At 49.9% G+C, this 18,830-nt stretch overlaps 1 protein-coding gene across 1 annotated transcript; it reads left to right on the forward strand.

Moving 5' to 3' along the window:
• Positions 1-182: 182 nt before the first annotated feature.
• RpS11 (ribosomal protein S11) lies at positions 183-5,751 on the forward strand. Its single transcript, XM_084604924.1, has 3 exons — positions 183-258; positions 530-721; positions 5,388-5,751. Exons 2-3 carry the CDS (start codon positions 538-540, stop codon positions 5,672-5,674), a joined length of 471 nt encoding a protein of 156 aa, XP_084461050.1. The 5' UTR covers positions 183-258; positions 530-537; the 3' UTR covers positions 5,675-5,751.
• The last annotated feature ends 13,079 nt before the right edge of the window (positions 5,752-18,830 follow it).

An 18,830-nucleotide genomic window follows, 5' to 3' on the forward strand; every position in this document is an offset into this window, starting at 1 on the left:
TTAATCCAAGTTGATCCAGTTTGATCAAAACGTAAAAGTTGCAGGTCGGTTGTAAAACTAAACTTTTAAAAAGTTTTTAAGCAATTTTAATGTAAAAGCGTACCAAAATATATAAATTAATTACATTTTGCAAGAATAATAAAGATTTAAACGTTGACTATAACGGTGGCTTGGCGTAGCTTGACTCTTTGTTCTAGCTCTGCAAAAGTCGATCCAAAGCAATCCTTTTTCTTTCCGGCCTGCCATCACAGTCGATAGGTGAGTGACCACGTGTGGCTTTAGTTCACGTGAATTTACCACTAAGTAGGTTCTTATTGCTTATAAGGAAATCGTATAAGCGGTCTTGAAACAGCCACTGAACAACATCGTTATTGTCTCGGTTGATTAAGTTTCCTTTTGCGGTGAATGAAGCCGTGGCCGTGGGGTTAAGCCTCGCTGCGTGATCGTACGATCGTACCGCCTGTCCAGGCGTGTTTCGCACCGGCTGCGGTGGTCGTAACGCCGTTGTCCTATTTTCTTGCGCGTACAGGTACCGCCATGGCTGAGCAAGTTGAGCGAGCTTTTCAGAAGCAGCCGACGGTGTTCCTCAACCGCAAGGCGGGCCTGCCAAAGGGGAACCCGAAGCGCGTGCAGCGCTACTACAAGAGCGTCGGTCTGGGCTTCAAGACGCCGCGTGAGGCTATTCATGGCACCTACATCGACAAGAAGTGCCCCTTCACAGGTGAGCCTTTCGTTGTGTGATCTCTTGATAAGCGTGATCTGCCAGCGTTCCTAACCAGGCTGTGCGGAGCTCGTCAAGGATGTCACAGGCACCTGCGGAGTAGCTAGAGGCGCCAGCGTTATGTCAGCGCAACACATTGAAACTCGCCGAATGGTGGATGGCACCCGTGATTGCATGTGATACCGTTTGTACCTGCTCAGCTGTGTGGAGTGAAGTTGACGAGCGGTTTGTGTTCCCTTAGATGATGCTTGCGTGCACAATGTTCTGTTGCTGTAGTCTTTTTTTTTTTTTTTTTACTTGTTGGGGGGGGGGGGGGAGGGGGGGCTACAATTAAGGGCTTATATTACTAGCGGCTTGCTAAGAGTTTTATCTGATGTGGTATTGGGTCAACAGTTGGAGAGGTTCTCAGTACAGCTCATCCTATCCTAGTCGAACTTGATCCCTGCTTCTTGGTAAATTAGGGACATATTCAGTAATTTTGGACGCGAAAATCCCTCATAGGAGGCCTTCCACCCAGCCAATGGCATGGACAGGAGAAACTCTCTGCAACTGAGCCATGAAATGATTTTTCCCTCTCATGCCAAAATGGCATTGTATTGCCCAAACCTTGTTCGGCACCTCAAAGAGGGAAAAGGAAAACGTTTCCTAGCGGAACAAAGGCTGCTTTCCCTCCCTTCAGAGGGGAAGCAACCAACCAACACCATAGGCTGGAGGGCCTGCTTTTAGAGGCATTTGCCACTGCATTCTTGAGTTATAACATTAAGAGTTGTAAAACATTAAGCCACACTTAATGCTGAAACCTCAGTACCAACTCTATGGGCACATGGAGCACCTATCCAGGCAGAAAAGAGATTCTATTCGTGGCATTCTATGGTCACAAATGAATTGCTAGGCTGTAGTCACTGGGTTGTACACATTTCCACTGGCCTGATAAAATATTTTTCACATCCGAAGCGAGCCGTGAGCTGGTAGTCATGTCTGGATTTGTTGCGTCCAGATTTTCTGCGAAGTGTCTTTTCCCTTAAGAGGACACTCTAACTTCAATTGTGGGCAACTCATAGGCATCTGCACTATCTGCATGGTGCAGGCATGCTTGACAAATGGAATGCACGTCTACTGGGACCGCCGTGCACGCCGAGTGGGCCGTGCACGTGGATGCAGTTGATCATTGCATAATATTTATTTAAGCTGTCCTGCAGTCTATATTTCCCTATCTATGATAGCTTGCATGAGCACCAGTCTTACACGGGGTGGGTGGGCCTTAGGTGTCGATACACCTTTTGCCTGCTCTGCCTTGATTTTCATTGCTTTTGTAATTCAAACCAAACAAAAATGTGTTAAAAGAGACTTTCTATATCTGACGTCGAAGTACCAGCTGCCTGCTTCGTCCTCGTCTGTTGATGTGACTCATAAAGCCCCTGTCTGTCATTCGATGCCTACTGAGTCGTTGAACCTCAAATGACGAACTGTTTCTCATGCCATACTGCTCAATCGAGACTTATAACATCGGTAAACGTTACGTATTTTAAACTTATTCGTGGAAGCTCTGGACAGATCTTGCATTCTGCCCCGCCGGGGTGGCGCAGTGGTTATGGCGCTCGACTACTGTTCCCAAGGATGCGGGATCGAATCCCGGCCTCGGCGGCCGCGACACACGGGCGCGGCGCGTCTTCGTCCCTGCAGCCGACAGTCGCAGTGATGATGATGAAAAGGCGTTTGTTGTGCCATCTGGGAGTACGGCAGTCGACACTGGGGAATGTGTTAGTAAGTTCTCTAGAGGGCGCTAGCGTTGACGCAGTCATGCAGTTTTTAAGTTTGTTTGACACTTACATGATCTAGTGTAGGCCTAGTCACCAAGACGTGTATTTTAGGTTTTGTTTTCTGCTGCTGAAGTTTTATGCGTCAGTGTGCCTCGCACTGTTTTTGTGTGTGCGCCTGGTCTAACATCTTCGACAGCATGAGTGGCAAATGTAAAGTTCTAGCCCTTGAAGAAAAGGCGAGTGTTCTTCAAGCTGTGCAAAATGATGAAAAGAAGGATGTCGCCGTTCGGTACGGCATACCTCAGAGCTCTCGTTCGACGATTTCGAAAGCAAAGGTCCTATCATCGAATCTCTGAAGGGAACGCGTAGCGAGAAAGGTTGAAGGTGGGTAAGGCTGTTTTTGCGTGGTTCATGTCCGTTAGGGAACAGAACATTCCCATCTGTGGTGCATTACTTCAACAACAGGCGAGGAATTTTGCCTGTCTGTTCGGTCGTGACAATTTTCAGGCTAGCAGCGGGTGCCATTGTTCGCAAAATTCTCAGTGGCGAATCGATATCGGCTGCTTGGGTTAACACGGAAGTGTCTGAGATTCTAGCACGCTATGATCCAGCAGATGTCTACAACGCCAACGAGACGGCATTGTTCTGCCAGATGCTGCTGAATCGCACATTGGCATTAAAAGGTGAACAGTGCCACGGCGGGAAACATAGCAAACTGCGCATCTCGGTCTTGCTTTGCGCCAACATGAATGGCAGCGACAAGCGTGTGCTACTTGAGATTGAGTGCAGCAAGAAGCCAGCGTTTTGGAAGTTAGCTCATTAGGTTTCTTCGATGCTTCCAAAGGCAACTTCTGCGCCCACTGCGTCCAGCGGTGTCGGAGCGCCTCGGTGCTTTCCGGCAATCACGGCTGCAATACCAGTCGGCCGATTGCGGCACCTGGCTCCCAGAGCCAAAGAGACAGAAGAGGAAATATTTACAATTACAACTATATACAAGAAAAGGAGGGCCACCGTCCCGGCTGAGGCACTCACTCGCTTCCGGCGTGCTGTTCTCCGTGGATGGCTCGGTCTCGCACTCCATGTACGGACCTTGTGGCTGCACCTTTCAAAGGTCTTGGCACACACATAAACACACACACACACAAATACATGCACAACCATTTGTTATCGCTGCAACTCCTCCCACCTCTCCGTCAAGAAAGCATATTAGCCTTGCTAGCATAGCGATGCCGGGTCAGGTTTAAAAGTCCGGGCAGGCACTCCATGCCGCGAACTGACTATCGTCCTTTGTCCCTAGGGAGGGGTAACTAGCTCAAGTGCTTCTGCACGAGAGAACCACGTTGAGGCGCCATTGTGGGGGTATTAGGGGGCAGTATTCCACCCCGCTCACACTCCGCAGGTGTAACGTCCTTGCTAGCGACCCGCGGAGGGGAACAAAGGGGACAGAGGACGGGGGCGACACATAGTTAATACTCGAATGCTATTTATTGCACTTGCAAATAATACAGAACATGCCGGCTAGCTATACATCAACAAGGTTTTTCTTGGAAGGGCAAGGCTACGTAAGAAGGACTTTTGACTCACCGGCTGGGGAATGGGGGTGCGACTTCGGCGGCCGGGATCTCCTGTGCGCGCCGCAGTCTTCGGATTAAGCCATACCACGGCATTTGCCGCGGGAGGCGGCGATAGCATGCGGTATTTACCGGTCGTGCACGACGGGTCCTCCCGTGCGCGCTGCATACTCCGTGCCCGCTATCCTCCGGCGTTTGCCGGGAGAGGCAGCGGGAGACGACCGCTCTCGTTGCCGGCTGGATCCAGAATCTCTCTCTCTTTGTCTCGCGGGAACCCGCGTAGACGTCTTGGTGGGTGGCGCATCCATCGTTGATTCTCCTTCCCCCAAGAGGAGGTATTTACCTCCTCTCCCAGCCGGCGCTGCCACGACGCTCGGCGGAGTGGTGGTGACTGGTCGCGGCGAAGGGGGAGGAAACTGGTTTTCCACACCTTCCCTCTCCTCCTTTTTGTTATTGTTTGAAACAGAAAACGGTAGATGTAATGGTGCTAGGAGGTAGGAACCAGACCTCAATACTACCAGTTGCAAAACTTCCCATAGAGTCCATGTATCAAAAAACAGCGGTTTTGATTGGTCAATATTTGTGTGTACACGAATAGGGGCGGTGCCCGCGGCCATTAAAGGAAACTGCATCTAACTTGCAAACTTTCAGATTGTTGATAAATGTGCATACACCTGGAAAAGAAACTTAATTGAAGGCTTGCATTAGCAAAAACTCTTAGATAAAACAGCCGTAAAGTTAATAACAATAAAGGTAGCACGAAAAAAAAGGACCAAGGAGTAGGACACAACACAAGAGCTAATTAAGATGAAAAAGAAAGAAAAAAGTGGTTTCCAAAAGGCAATGACAGCAGTAGCATTTAGATGGTGTGACAATTCATAAGCACCTGAAAAGTGCTTACAAAAACTAGTCACTTTTTGAAGTGGAATTTTCTAATTGGTATGATTCAAAAGCTTTGGTAGGAACGAAGCTATGAAACGGAAAATGGTAGGTGTATCATTACGTGATAGTAAGCGTGTAGGGTGGGTCAGAGAAGAAATGGGCATGGGCAGGGCGTGTAGTGCGGAGAGAAGCTAACCAGTGGTCGAAAAGGGTTAAGAAATTGGATATCAAGCGAAGGAAAGCTAGCAGGGGTCCGCAAAAAATCGGGTGGTGGGATGAAGCTAAAAAGTTTGCAGGGGTCAAGTGGATGCAGCTAGAATACGGCGGTTAGTGCAGGACTATGGGAGACGCCCTCGTCCTGCAGTGGGTATACTCGCATTCTGCCTTATGGGGATGATGATGACAAAAATCCACTTGATCTGAACTAGGTTCTTTCTGCTTTGTCCACTGCAGGCAATGTGAGCATCCGAGGCCGCATCCTACGTGGTGTGGTGGTCAAGATGAAGATGCAGCGCACCATCGTCATCCGGCGGGACTACCTGCACTACGTGCGCAAGTACAACCGTTTCGAGAAGAGGCATCGCAACATGTCTGTCCACCTGTCGCCTGCCTTCCGAGATGTTGCAGTGGGTGACGTCGTGACGGTGGGCGAGTGCCGGCCCCTCTCCAAGACAGTCCGCTTCAATGTGCTCAAAGTCACCAAGGCGGCTGGCTCCAAGAAGCAGTTCCTCAAGGCCTGATCATCCCCATTAAAATGTGACCATGTGGCACAAATAAAAAAAAAAACTCCCACTCATGCGTCTACCTTCCATTTGGCATTTTCATTAATATGCATCGACCTATTGGTGGAAAAAGTTGCTTCTTTGGTTCTTTTTTTATGAAAATTGTACCTTAGTTTTGAAGAGGTCAGAGGTCAAGAAGTTTAATTGTAGTACAATGCTTTGTTTTTGTCTGCAGCTTTATTTTTTTTTTTGGGGGGGGGGGGGGGGGAATGCTATCCACATATTTTGTATGCATACTAATTAATGCCCTGCTGCACTAGTTCATTGGTTAGAGTGCTCGATGCTGAGCTCACTGATATGCGGATGTGGTATCTGGCACAGCGGCCACATTTTAGTAGAGGTAAACGCAATGTGCCAAAGTTTTGTGCAGTGCCAATGAACTTTCAAGAACCTATGGTGAATATAATTATTCCTTAGCCCCACTGTGTGGCGGCCCTCAAAGCCTATGTTCATAGCAGTCGCTGCCACACGTCAGCGGACATGTTTCCACTATGCTTCCTGCACATGTGATGCACCCAGTTTTGCAATGTGGCCAGGATTGGTAGTAGAGCTTCCATCGAGAGAGACCGATCGAGCCACCACTGTGGGTCTTAGTAAGGAGTTTTGAAAAAGCAAGGATGACCACGCGAAAGCTATTGAGCCCAAACGCATCAGCTCGTTCTGCAGCACAGAACTAGTGTAAAAGCACGTTCGAAGCATAGCGAAACCAACTAATGCTTGTATGTTCAGCACACAATAAAGGGACACTTCAAGCCTGTGGCCCTCTGAGGCAATTCTGCATCGAAGAATCTACGTAAACTATAGTCAGATAGGTCAAGAAAAAAGCGGCATCCAGCTATCAAAGGACCCCCCTCCAACCAACAGCTGAAGAGCTATACCATGACATCACGGCCGACTGCCTTGCACCTACGAGTAGTACTTGGAACATGTTTTTTTCGAGTGAGGCCGTGCTGGCAAATCGTTCCTAAATGATTCAATAAAACTTGTTGCTGGGCTAGTTGGTTACACATTTTTAGAATAAGAAGGTAGCGCAAAAGGACAAGGACAGAGGAAGGGACCACAAACATAAATCCTACTAGCAACTTTTTATTTCGCGCGGCAGTTAACAATATATAGGGCTACACATTGCATGCCCACATGACACTAGGGCAACCACAGCCTTATCGGAAAAGAAAATCTCAAGACATCTAAAAATTCTAGAGGGCACTTTGGACCACTAAAGTTCGAGGAGGCGAAAGCCATTATAGCGCGGTGAATCGTAGCTCTCCACTACGGCACCTCTATCTCTCTCCTTTCACTAACATTTTCCTTCCTTTACGGCGCGGTAAATGTGTTCGCAGGGAATTGTGACATACTGCCCCTTCTCTTTCCTGTAAATCAACGTGGAACGCCGCTGATGACTGCTGTACTGACGCCTTCTAGACATTTAATTGAGTCTGCTTCTTTTTGCTGTGTGGAGCGGTGTTCGAGAAAGCACCAAATGGAAGGCGCCGCGCGGACGCCTAGATTGGACGCCCGGCGGGGTCAGCTTCGCATATGCATGGATCGCCTGGTGGCCCCATGATGACCAGTCTTGACGGTACATAGCGCCCCTTGTTGAACACACCAGCATTCCATTGAACGCATCAAAAATCACCGACGTTCTTTAGTTTAAATAAAACGAAAGGCACAGTGAACCACACCTGCGCCCAACGACAGTGACATCACGACACGGGGGATGGAGGAAGCGGAAAGTTTTGGCCATTTCTGCTAACGGCAGATGACCTTGACCATGAGCCATTAAAGGTCCACAGAAACGGCCACCAAGAAGCCACTGATAAACGTGTTCAGTGTGTAGAACAAATACTATTGAGCGCTAACCCAAAGAATAACTCTTTGGAACAAAGCCAGCGATTTATTATTAATTTTTAAAAACAACGTTGTTTGAAATTCGCGGGCAGAGAAATCGTTTGGCGGTATCGCATGAAGCTATTTCCTTAACCCGTGACGTCACGGGTGAGTTGACTGGCAAGGCTTGCTAGAAGCTGCCATTCGCTGCGGCCACTGCAGCCATGACGTCACGGACACACTTCCGGTTGCTGCGAAAGTCGTCTGCTCGTGCGCTGCTCGAACTCTGTGCGGGCTGGTACACAGCTCGCCGCCCTTATCGGTTAGGCGGCCATTGCCCATCAAGTACAACAACCGAAGCGACGCAGTGATCGGCGGAACGAAGCTGCATTTACAAATATCTTATTTATATAACGTGGTTTCAGGAATACCGGGTCGTCCGACGAGGCGTCAACAGCACGGTCAAGCACCGTACGATGGCAGCACCTCCTCGACCGCCGTAAACACCGCCGCTGTGGCCCCTCCTCCCGCATACCGTATGCGAACGACAGGGCGGATCGTTAGCACCGATGTCCGAAATAAAGCGTGCTAAAATTTGTTGGCGTCTGGAATACTGAGCCGAATATCATAAAGCCCTCGTGAGGATCGATGACGAGCAGCAAATTGCTGGTAAGAGCGATAGCTAAGTTTCTGCTCAAGCCAGCTGCCGCTGGTGCATTTCGGCTGATCCGATCTGCTCGTACTAGCTCTGCGATTAATGCGTCGCCAGAGTTAATCCTATAACATTTTTACTACGGCAGGATAGGATTCACTATAAGACAGTTTAATAAGTAGACGATTTACGACAGCGTTGATCAGTTCCAAAGCGCCGACCGCCACGGCTTCGAAGCGAAACAATTTAAGCCTAGCGACGACTAGGGACGGTCACGCACGGCGCCGTCGTTCGCCGCTCTCGCGCGCCCCACCCCCGCGGTAAAGCCTGCTAGCGGCATCCCGTGCTGCAAGCGTTGCAAACTAGTGTACTTTCATAGCTAAGGCCGCGCATTTTTTGACGTTCTGCTAAGGCTTCAGTGCGCTGTCGGCCGTAATCGAAGACGTCGGGCGGCACGGTATTCTATACATGGATCTTTAAACGTGATACAGAGGGCAAATGAATAACTTTGTGAAGCAGACCCGCTCGTACGTTTCGCGTACTCGGGCGCGATAACCGCGGTTAGTGGTGTAACCATGTTTTGGTCCAGTGTAACATGGGCTAACCACGGGTTCGCGGTTACACTAACCGTCGCTGCGCGAACTAGCGAACTCCTCAGGCGTGTGCGGGAGAATGATGGGTGATTCAATATCTATCAGTGTTATGGCGTTGTTTACCCTTCTTGATGACCCATTTCAGGGGACCTTTAAAGTCTTCCGCCTTTAAATTGCTGAAAGAACCGGTAAGAAAATAATCAGCCGAGAAAGGGCATCAAGAACACTGAATAAACCTAAAGAAAAACCAGCACGCGCGTAAAAGACTATATCTTACAGATAGCTCTCCAGGAAGGCGCAATTTATCGAAGCATTGCTAAAACAGTGGTTCGTGTTTTTTTTTTTTTTGTGGATGTGAAAAGCCTCCACAAAACTTCGGCTTTTGTGCACAAACTTCTGCCCAGAGTCTTTGCTTCTTTAAAGCGAGGTTCGCACTTGCACGTCAGAACATGCGAAATCAAATTCACGAACTTTTTGTATGTTTAGTTCATGCTCCCTTAAGCGGTCATTAAGACAGCGCCCCGTTTGCCCTATGTAACATCTTCCACAGGACATTAAGTATAGCACTCCCAAGGCACATTTGACGAAGGCTTCATCATGTCGCTTCTTGCAAACGCGCTCAACGTCCTCGCAGATGCGGGGGCCCAGTTTGGACAGCTTATTTGGCGCTGAGAAAACAAGCGGCACATTGTGCCTGCTGGCCAGTTTCTCGAGTTTATGAGAAACCTCGTGAACGTAAGGCATCCCCTTAGGTTTGGCCCTCGCGCGTTGAGTAGCAGCCATCTTTCGTCGGGGTCCAAGTTTCTTTAGGAGGGTTTCTGCGACTGCCGTTAAGACCGAGCACGGGAAGCCAGCAGCCAAAAGCCTGCAAACCTGATTATCAAAGCTAATTTCGTGTGAACATGCATTTTCGAAGTGCAGATTCCAAGAGCGATGCAATGGCTCTTTTTACAGTGAGTGGTGTAGTGTTTGTAATCGGCATCTAGTCGAATGTTACCACTCTGTTGGCCACTATGGAAAAAAACATGGTGGCTTAACTAACAGGCTCGCTTCATCAGTTCAGTATCTCGCTAGGGTCCCTAGAAATATTGCTAGTCTCTCGTCCGCCGGCCGCGGCGGGGGCTGCCGCTGAATGATCGCCGCGGTGGCGCTGCTGTGAACCGGAGTGCGCCACTGCTGACGGAGCAGACGACCAACGCAGACGACGCGCGCGCCCGTGCAACAGGGCAATGTACCCGTGCGCTTCGAAATGCATTCGCTGCGCACTGCCTGGTGCCTTGTACGTGCGATGCCGCTCTTTAAGTTTTTTTATTTCAGTTTAGTCGTAGCATTGAATTCGCGCCCCAGTTATTGGCATAACCACGGAAACGTTTTTTATTACTACTTTCACTTTCAAGCCTTTGCGGTGCGACGGCGGTGCACATGAAATCACCTTTCGCATGACCTCTGTGTGACGTCACGCTTTAAAGCTGGGCTACCAACTCGCGCCGTACGTGAAAGACGGCGGTGCGCATGAACGGCGGCCTAACTCCCGCTCTCTTCGCCAGGAGCGCCACAGGTGTTATGACGTCATGCCTCAAAGCTGGGCGACCAACTCGCGCCGTCCGTGAGAGACGGCGGTGCGCATGAACGGCGGCCTAACTCCCGCTCTCTCCGCCAGGAGCGTCACAGGTGTTATGACGTCACGCCTCAAAGCTGGGCGACCAACTCACGCCGTCCGTGAGAGACGGCGGTGCGCATGACTACGATGCCGCCTACTGCTAAGGATGCTTTCGCAACCTACCGGGCTTAACCAAACTAAGCCTCTGCCAACTTTTTTTTTGTCGTGACCGAAGTTCTGCGCGCATGCCCCGGAGCATGCCGATGGAGAAACGAAGCTGCTTTTTATACCCTGTTATCCTCACTGAATACTACCGCGGTGCCGTATTGTAATAACGTCTTCTGAAGATTTTGTATAAACAATTGCGCTTGCATGAAGGACTATATTAGACGCACATTCTAGGCTCAGAGGACCATATGTACGAGAAGCAGCGCTGTCGCCGGCGTTTTCGTTCACGTTATAATTTCATCTTAACTTCTTGTTAAGTTATAACACGTAAGTAGAACTGGAACCTTTCGGATGCATGCACAATTAAAGCACGCAAGATGGAAACCCGAGCCCTGCAAATCGCATCGCGCTTCAGGCAAACTGCTGATATGCATTCTTTGGTGCTTAGGAAGCCGAGTAGCCACTCGAATATTCCACCCCTGATGTTGGGAAAGGTTGAGGGTCATCGGAGAAGGGGTAGGCAGCGAACGCGATGGTTAGGGCATCCTCGAGGCGCTGCAGATGAAGTTATGTGATGTTAGGAAGATAGTGAGAGACCGAAAAGCGTGGCGTGATATGGTCCATAGGGTCACGAAGAGTCGGACACGACTGAACTGAACTGAACTGACCTTTCTTGAATTGCGTTTGGCAGCCTCAAAACATATTTTAACAGAGGCCACTAACCCTTCTTTCAAACTCTGTCCTTGAAAGGTGTTCATTTTCATTTCATAGACCTTTTACCAACTTTGTCACCAATTGTACGTCTTTCATACGACAACCTGCTCGAGACTTGAAAGTCTTTTTCTTCTTTACACCCGCCAGACTTGATCCTTTTCTCCTTGACAGGGTGTTCTGAGTTCTGAGTAGAGATTGATCGCCGTTTCTTCTTTTTTTTGTTCTTTCTGTTTGATTACAGCAGCATAGGAATTTTCTCGCAGTTTCGCTTTACAGTTTAATGCCATGACGAAAACGTTTGTTCGTGGTGCACCTTTAGACAGTGCCGCGGAGGTTACAGGAGGCATGCTGCTGTACCCGCTACGGATGTCGTGGCGATTGCAAGCACTGTGCGGTTGTAGCGTGCGTCATCAACGAAAACTGGCATTTAGTCACAGAGGCCCCGGCCTCCGTCCCATAGGCCTGCGTGCCGGGGGCGGGGAGTAGGGGGCCTCCTACATCAGTGGAAATACAAAGTTCTTAACAACAACAACTGGCATGCATTTTGTACCTCCGTACCACAAGCTTGGGAAAAGCCGGCGGGAAAGGCTGGTACTCAACGGCAAAGCTTCCGTAAATGAGGTCGTTAGAGTTAAGATTTTTTACTGTTGCTACTAATGATGGAACGGTCTATCGTACGGGACAAGAAACTCTTGGGCAGCTTGAGCAGTCAGTGCAAGAAATGTTTGGCGCGGAACGATAGAACGAAGTTCCATGCTCCGCGTACACAGTATTGCGGGCCTCCACACTCCTCCACTTCGACTTTTTCAGCGCCTTAAGAACTATTTTACAGATAAATATGCTTATTCAAATCTGTAATTGGAAGTTTTGAACATATTTTGGCTTTGAGGTTCCGAATAGACACCGCATTAGAAATCCGGTTCACAGATCCACGAGCATTTTTTTTTTATTTCGCCTCCGATGAAACGCGGCTGGAATTCGATGCTGCGGCTGTGCGACTTTGTTGATTTTCTGGACGTTACGCCCTTTAAAATGACAATGCCATTCGATCCTGCGCAGCATATACCAGTACACGCCAGATTTTACAGCGCGCAGCGCGTACTGAGGAGAGTGCCCCAACCAGCGTGCGACTCCCGAGTCAGAAGTTTATAGCGTTTCCTCTGCTCAACGGGCAATCGTCTTATTTTAGCTCCTTGGCGTCTGTACGCCATTGACCCCATAACAAAACAAATTTCAGTTTCGTTACTCTCACACAGCCACTATCCCATTCTCTCATCATTCTCTCCAGGTTCTCCCAGCAAGCGTTACGCTTGGGTTTCCTTCGCGATTGTGGCAGTCTTTCTCGCCGCCCCTGCGCTTATTTTTATTCTTGTTCACATCCGTAGTAGTCGAAGCCTCACACGAGACCACTGAAGTCACTAAATGAGCAAATCACACTCACTGGGATAACAAAACGCGAACGCAGAAGAAACACAGCGGCCGCAACATACACGGCGTTAGCTTCTGCGCCGCCTCAGTATTAGCTCCCGTCGGCCGGCAGGTGGCACCACATGTCTCAGCAAACTCCATTGCAGGTTGCCTATTCTCTAATGTTTCGGCGCACGCGCCGCAGAAAGCGGCGATGGAAATTTCCTCAAGCTTCGAGAAAGCGGCGCGACCGATTACGCAATCTCGGCCACCGCTCTGCGCCTCCTCGCCCTCGTCGGCATGAGCTGACTCACGCGCGCATTGCCCCGCACGGACCCGGCCCTCCTCCTCGCTTCGCGCGGGAAGGCCGCGCGTGCTGACGACCATACACGGCGTTAGCTTTTGCGCCGCCTCAGTATTAGCTCCAGTCGGCCGGCAGGTGGCACCACATGTCTCTTTCCACATCTTCATAGCTTCTAAGGGTTTCTTAACCTCGTCCTTCGTTACTGGCGGAACGTCTGATTGCTCTTCATTACAGCCAGTTTTATTCTTGTCCCGACCACTATGGCTACTGTAGAGGTCCGTATAGAACTCGTCGGCTACATTGATTATCTTGTCCATGTCGATAACGACATTGCCCGCCTTGTCCCTCAGTGCATAGACCTCATTTTTGCATATGCCTAACTTCATCTTCACCGATTTCGTGCTACGAACGTTCTTTAGAGCATGCTCAATTTTCCCCATGTTATACTTCCTTACGCCGACCACTTTGCGTTTGCCTTTAATACCTCTGCCAGTTCTATCCGGTCTGTTGGGTTGGAAGCTTTCATACTTTGGCGTTTCTTAATCAAATTTTTCGTCTCCTTAGACAGTTTACTAGTATCTTCTAAAACAATTCTTCCGCCTTCTTCTACCGCACACTCAGTAATGATACCTCTGAAATTATTATTCATTGCTTCTAGGCTAAGTTCGGCTTCCTCGGTTAGCACGGAGCGAGAGCTTGAATTCTACTTTTCCTCTTACCGCTAATTCGTTGATGGACGTCTTCCTCACTAATCTGTTCCTCTCCCTCTTCAAATGCAGGTTAATTCGAGACCTTACCATCCTGTGGTTTCTGCATCGCACCTTTCCAATTACCTCTAGATCTTGTATAATGTTGGGGTTAGAACACAGTATGAAATCAATTTCATTTTTAGTCTCCCCGTTAGGGCTTTTCCATGTCCACTTCCGGTTTTACCATTTGCTGAAGATGGTCATCATAATTCGTAAGTTATTGCTGGTTTGGTTTGTTGGTTGGTTTGTGGGGTTTAATGTCCCAAAGCGACTCAGGCTATGAGAGACGCCGTAGTGGAGGACTCCGGAAATTTCGACCACCTGGGGTTCTTTACGTGCACTGACATCGCACAGCACACGGGCGCCTTGCTTTTCGCCTCCAGCGAAAAGCGGCCGCCGAGGCCGGTATTCGATCTCGCGTCCTTGGGAACAGTAGTCGAGCGCCTAACCACTGCGCCACCCCGGCGGGTCGTAATTTATTGCGTTCAGCAAACTCAACTAGCTGATATCCCCCGGCTATCTCCTAACCCAATGCCATAGTTGCCCACTGCGTGGTCACCAGCTTGCTTTCTACCTACCTTGGCATGGAAGTCGCCTATCAGTACAGTATAATGTGTTTTTACTTTCCCCATCCTATTGTACATCTTCGTAGAAGCTTTCTACTGCCTGGTCATCATGACTACATATAGGTGCGTATGCTTGTACAACCTTCAGCTTATTTAGCTTAATTACGATGCCGGCTACTCTCTCATTGATGCTATAAAATTCATCAATAATGATACAAACTATAGTCGACGACGAAGCGGAGACAATCAGTGGCTAGTTGACGTAGACGATGAAGTGGTTGCTAGTTGGCGTAGACGACGAAGTGGGTTGCCAGGAACCGCGCTCAGACTGCTGCTCGGACCGCTCTCGGACTTCGGCAGTCTTCTAGGCTCAGGGCGTTGCCTGGACGTTCGGCGCAATACCCGTTACAGTCTGGTGGAGTGTGCTGGGTACGTTTTCCCACGTTTACACGCTTCACGACGGATCTGACTCCGGTCCACCAGCGACTCAGTCGCCGCCTCCGCGGACAGTCGCCTGAGGTTGGGCCCCTTTCCACCCCTATGAGGATCACGCAGCCGCAACTCTCGAGCCACCTCGACATGGCCACTGATCCCAGGCTCTCAGCTCCGATCCTTTGCCACCCGCCGCGAACACCACCATCTTTTCACGGCGACGTCTTCGAAGACGCTGAGGATTGGTTGGCTACCTTCGAGCGAGTGGCTCGGTACAACGGCTGGAGTGACGAGCGAAAGCTCAATAATGTTTACTTCGCCCTAGAAGAGTCTGCGCGTACGTGGTTCGAAAACCACGAGGGCGCCCTTACCACCTGGCAAGCATTTTGCCATGAACTTCTGACCACCTTCCCCAACGCCGATCGCCGCGAGAAAGCTGAAGCTACACTTCAGTCCAGAAACCAGCGGCCAAATGAAAGTGTACGCATGTTCTGTGAAGACATGACCCGTCTTTTCCAGCGCGCAGACCCCAATATGAAAGAGGAGACGAAGCTTCGCCACCTCATGCGTGGAGTTAACAGGAGCTGTTTGCGGGCCTCGTTCGCAGCCCACCGCGTACCGTTGCTGAATTCCTCGCGGAAGCAACGACCATGGAAACGACGCTCCAACAACGGGCCCGGCAGTACAACCGAGATGTCAGCAGCCTGGCCCCAGATGTTTTTTCGTCGTGCCATGGAGGCGGTGCGGACGCCTTACGTGACCTCATTCGGTCGGTTGTTCGAGAGGAACTCCAACGTTTCCGTCTGTCTCAGAGTGCGCCAGTGACCTCACTGACCGAAGTCGTCAGAGATGAAGTACGCCAGGCTGCTCGTGAATTCCCGGTCATCAACGTACTGCAGCGCGGCGATGAAATGCCCACGCACACATCCGTTGTTCCTCAGGCAGCTGCCTACGATCCTGTCGCTACCATGCCTCCACGGGTCGACGACAAACGAACGTACGCGTTCGTTGCACGTCAAGCAACTGCCTGTGGTCCTATTGACCCGACACCGGTGGTTAGTCACATCAGTCCGTATGACGTATCGGCTCAAGCTGTGGCGCCTGTTACACGCCCTCGCAAGTCGGACGTGTGGCGTACGCGGGACCGCAGGCCAATCTGCTACCACTGCGGGGAGGCCGGCCACCTTTACCGTGCATGCCCGTATCGCCGAGTGGGACTTCGAGGCTTCGCACCCGATGCGCCCTGTCCACGGAGCGGCGAACGGCCGCTCGAAATAGAAGCTCATCTGTCGGCCAGTCAGAGGATACAGGAGCTATGACTCAGGATCGTCATCTCCGCTGCGGTACCGTTCCCCAAGCCCTCGCAGAGACGCCAGCAATACTGAGCGGCGTTCTCAAAGTCCACACCGGGAAAACTAATTCCAGCGGTCTCCGGAGGCAGGGCCGCTGCTGTCGGAAAAATTGAAGATCCTCCGCCGCCGATACACCGATACGCTGATTTCTCACAGGGGCAGGGTAGCGACAGCATCCGACGGGCTACTTCTGATTTGTGCGTGACACTTGAGGAGGAGGAGGAGGAGGAGGAAACAACTTTATTTAACACTTTACATTAAGCGTTAAGAATGTCCTGGGCCACGGTCACCAAGGCCAACTGATCTTGCAGCTGGTCAGAGGCTAACCAAGCCCGCCACGTTGGGGGAGGAGGGTGTGGAAAGTGAAGAGATTGGAGGGCGACAGGGCATGAAAAGATGCAATGCTCCAAGTTTGCATAGTGTTCTGGGAAATTTGGGCATGCAGGGGAATGTATGATTCTGTATAGAAAAGATCGGGCAGGAGTAAGCAGTGTATTTAGTTGTATGCGTCTAAGAATGCGGATTTGCGTGGTAGTGAGAGATTTATCAGGAAGAGGAAGTGTACGGAGAGTTTGCCTAATGTTGTCGTAGTGAACGTTGATTTCTTTTTTGTAGTGAAGAGTAGTGTCCCACGTTGGTGGATAAGGCCAGGAAATCCCAGGCGCCCGGTGTTGAAGTTCGCGGGCGAGGCGATGCACTACCTCATTGCCTGGGATTCCAGCGTGACCAGGAATCCACCTCAGTGTTACAGTGTGGGGACGTAGTTTGGTAAGAGCTCTGTGTAGATCATCGTGTAGTTCTTCAGGAATGCGACCCGTGTGAATGGCGCGTATAGCTTGTATTGAATCAGTGTATATGGTATATCCTGAAGGGTTAGGAGGTGCTTGTGCGAGGTCTTGAATACTGGTAACTATTGGTAGGGCCTCGAGAGTCGCTGTAGGAGGAGGATCTATGTAAGGACCGAGGGTATGCGTCACTACATCGCTACAGCTCTGAATTGAGTAAGCAGCCGCTCCGACATTAGTTTGTGATGCATCTGTGTAGATGATCGTGGAATCTGTTGGTTGAAAATGGTTAGAAACGCGAGCGGAACGTCTGCCTGTGTTAGTGTCGGGTGCAACGTTTTTTGGAATGGGGATTATTCTGAGGTTATCCGGGAGCGAAGAAGGAAGGGTAATTATAGGGAGGTCTATAGGTTTGAGTGCAACCTGCTGTAGTATCCAATGTCCTTGTTTGGTGCTAGAAAGACGTGCCATTTGCCGGTCGCAATGTTGTTGTATGAGGTCTCCCAGGGGCAAGAACAGCCCCGTAGAGTATATATGCGCTCCGTGGACGTATGTACAGGGACATTAAGGGCGGCCTTGTACAATATGTGAAGCGCAACCTCAATCTGATGTCTTTGGCGACAAGTTAGTGTAAGGTAAGGAATTGTATATAAAATTTTGCTAAGTGCTAATGCGTGGACAAGCTGCCTGACTTGACCCTCGCGTAGCCCGGCGTGCTTATTGACTATGCGGCGAACTAGATGCGTAAGCTGATTGCAAACTTTAACGGTTGTAGATACATTGGCCTGATTGGTTGACTCATGGATATGAAGTCCGAGGATCCGGCAGGATGATACACGACGGATGGGGTGACCTGCCATTGTAAGATTGATCATCTGGTTATGTTGGCGTTGATAGCGAGTTTTTGCAATCAGCAGCAATTCGGATTTTTCAGGTGCGGGAGATAGCCCTACTTTATCAAGGTAACTAACGACTGCATCGATACCTTGCTGTAGGGTCTCCTCTACTGCTCCAGGAGACCCAGAAGTGCACCAAAGAGTAAGGTCGTCTGCATAGAATGTGTGTTTTAGGTTTGGGATAGACGCTAAAGTACGAGATAGGGGAGCCATTGCAAGGTTAAAAAGGGTGGGTGACAGAATAGCGCCCTGAGGAGTACCACGTGTGAGGGGGAAAGGATCAGATATCGAATCGGGGAGACGGAACTTGGCCGTACGGTCGCGAAGAAATGCTGTGAGGTAGCCATACATCTTTGGACCACAGCCAGTAGAGGCAAGGATGTTTAATAGAGGATCGTGGGCAAGGTTATCAAAAGCTTTTCGCACATCAAGGGCCACTATGGCTTGGATCTGGGAAGTGGGCGGAGGGTCAAATTCGTGCATGAGGAGAAAAAATAGGTCCTGAGTAGACACACCTTTTCGGAAGCCAATTTGTTGAGGCGGTAAGAAATCTATGGATTCAAGATGAGTCTCGAGCCGATTGAGCACCATCCGCTCCATGGTTTTTCCCAGGCATGATGTTAAACTGGGCGGAGGTTTTGAAGCGGTTTTTTGCCTGGCTTTGGAAGTAGGGTTATAAGTGATTGTTTCCAAGATGCTGGGAGTGTGCTTTCTTCCCAATGTAAGTTTATAATGCTCAGAAAATGTTCTTTGTCCTTGTCAGAGAGATTTCGAATGAGTGAGTATGTAATCTGGTCTTCACCTGGGACTGACTTCCGCTTTAGCTGTTCTAGAGCCCAGTCGAGATCCCAGAGGGTAAACGGCTGATCGAGTTCTACATTGGAAGCACCAGTGTACGGAGTATAAAGGCTGGGTAGGAGAGGAGGAATGTAGAGATCACGGAGTTGGGCTGTTAAGGCATCCGCGCCTAGTTGAGAATAGTGCTTCTCGAGAGTGGGAACAGGCGCCGGTTTAGGCCCGAGTAGTTCTCTTAGTAAATGCCAGGTTCTTTTTTGATTTAGTGTGCCGT

Source organism: Amblyomma maculatum, chromosome 5 (assembly GCF_055883805.1).
Source record: "Amblyomma maculatum isolate TAMU_Amacu chromosome 5, ASM5588380v1, whole genome shotgun sequence".
Taxonomy (NCBI): domain Eukaryota; kingdom Metazoa; phylum Arthropoda; class Arachnida; order Ixodida; family Ixodidae; genus Amblyomma; species Amblyomma maculatum.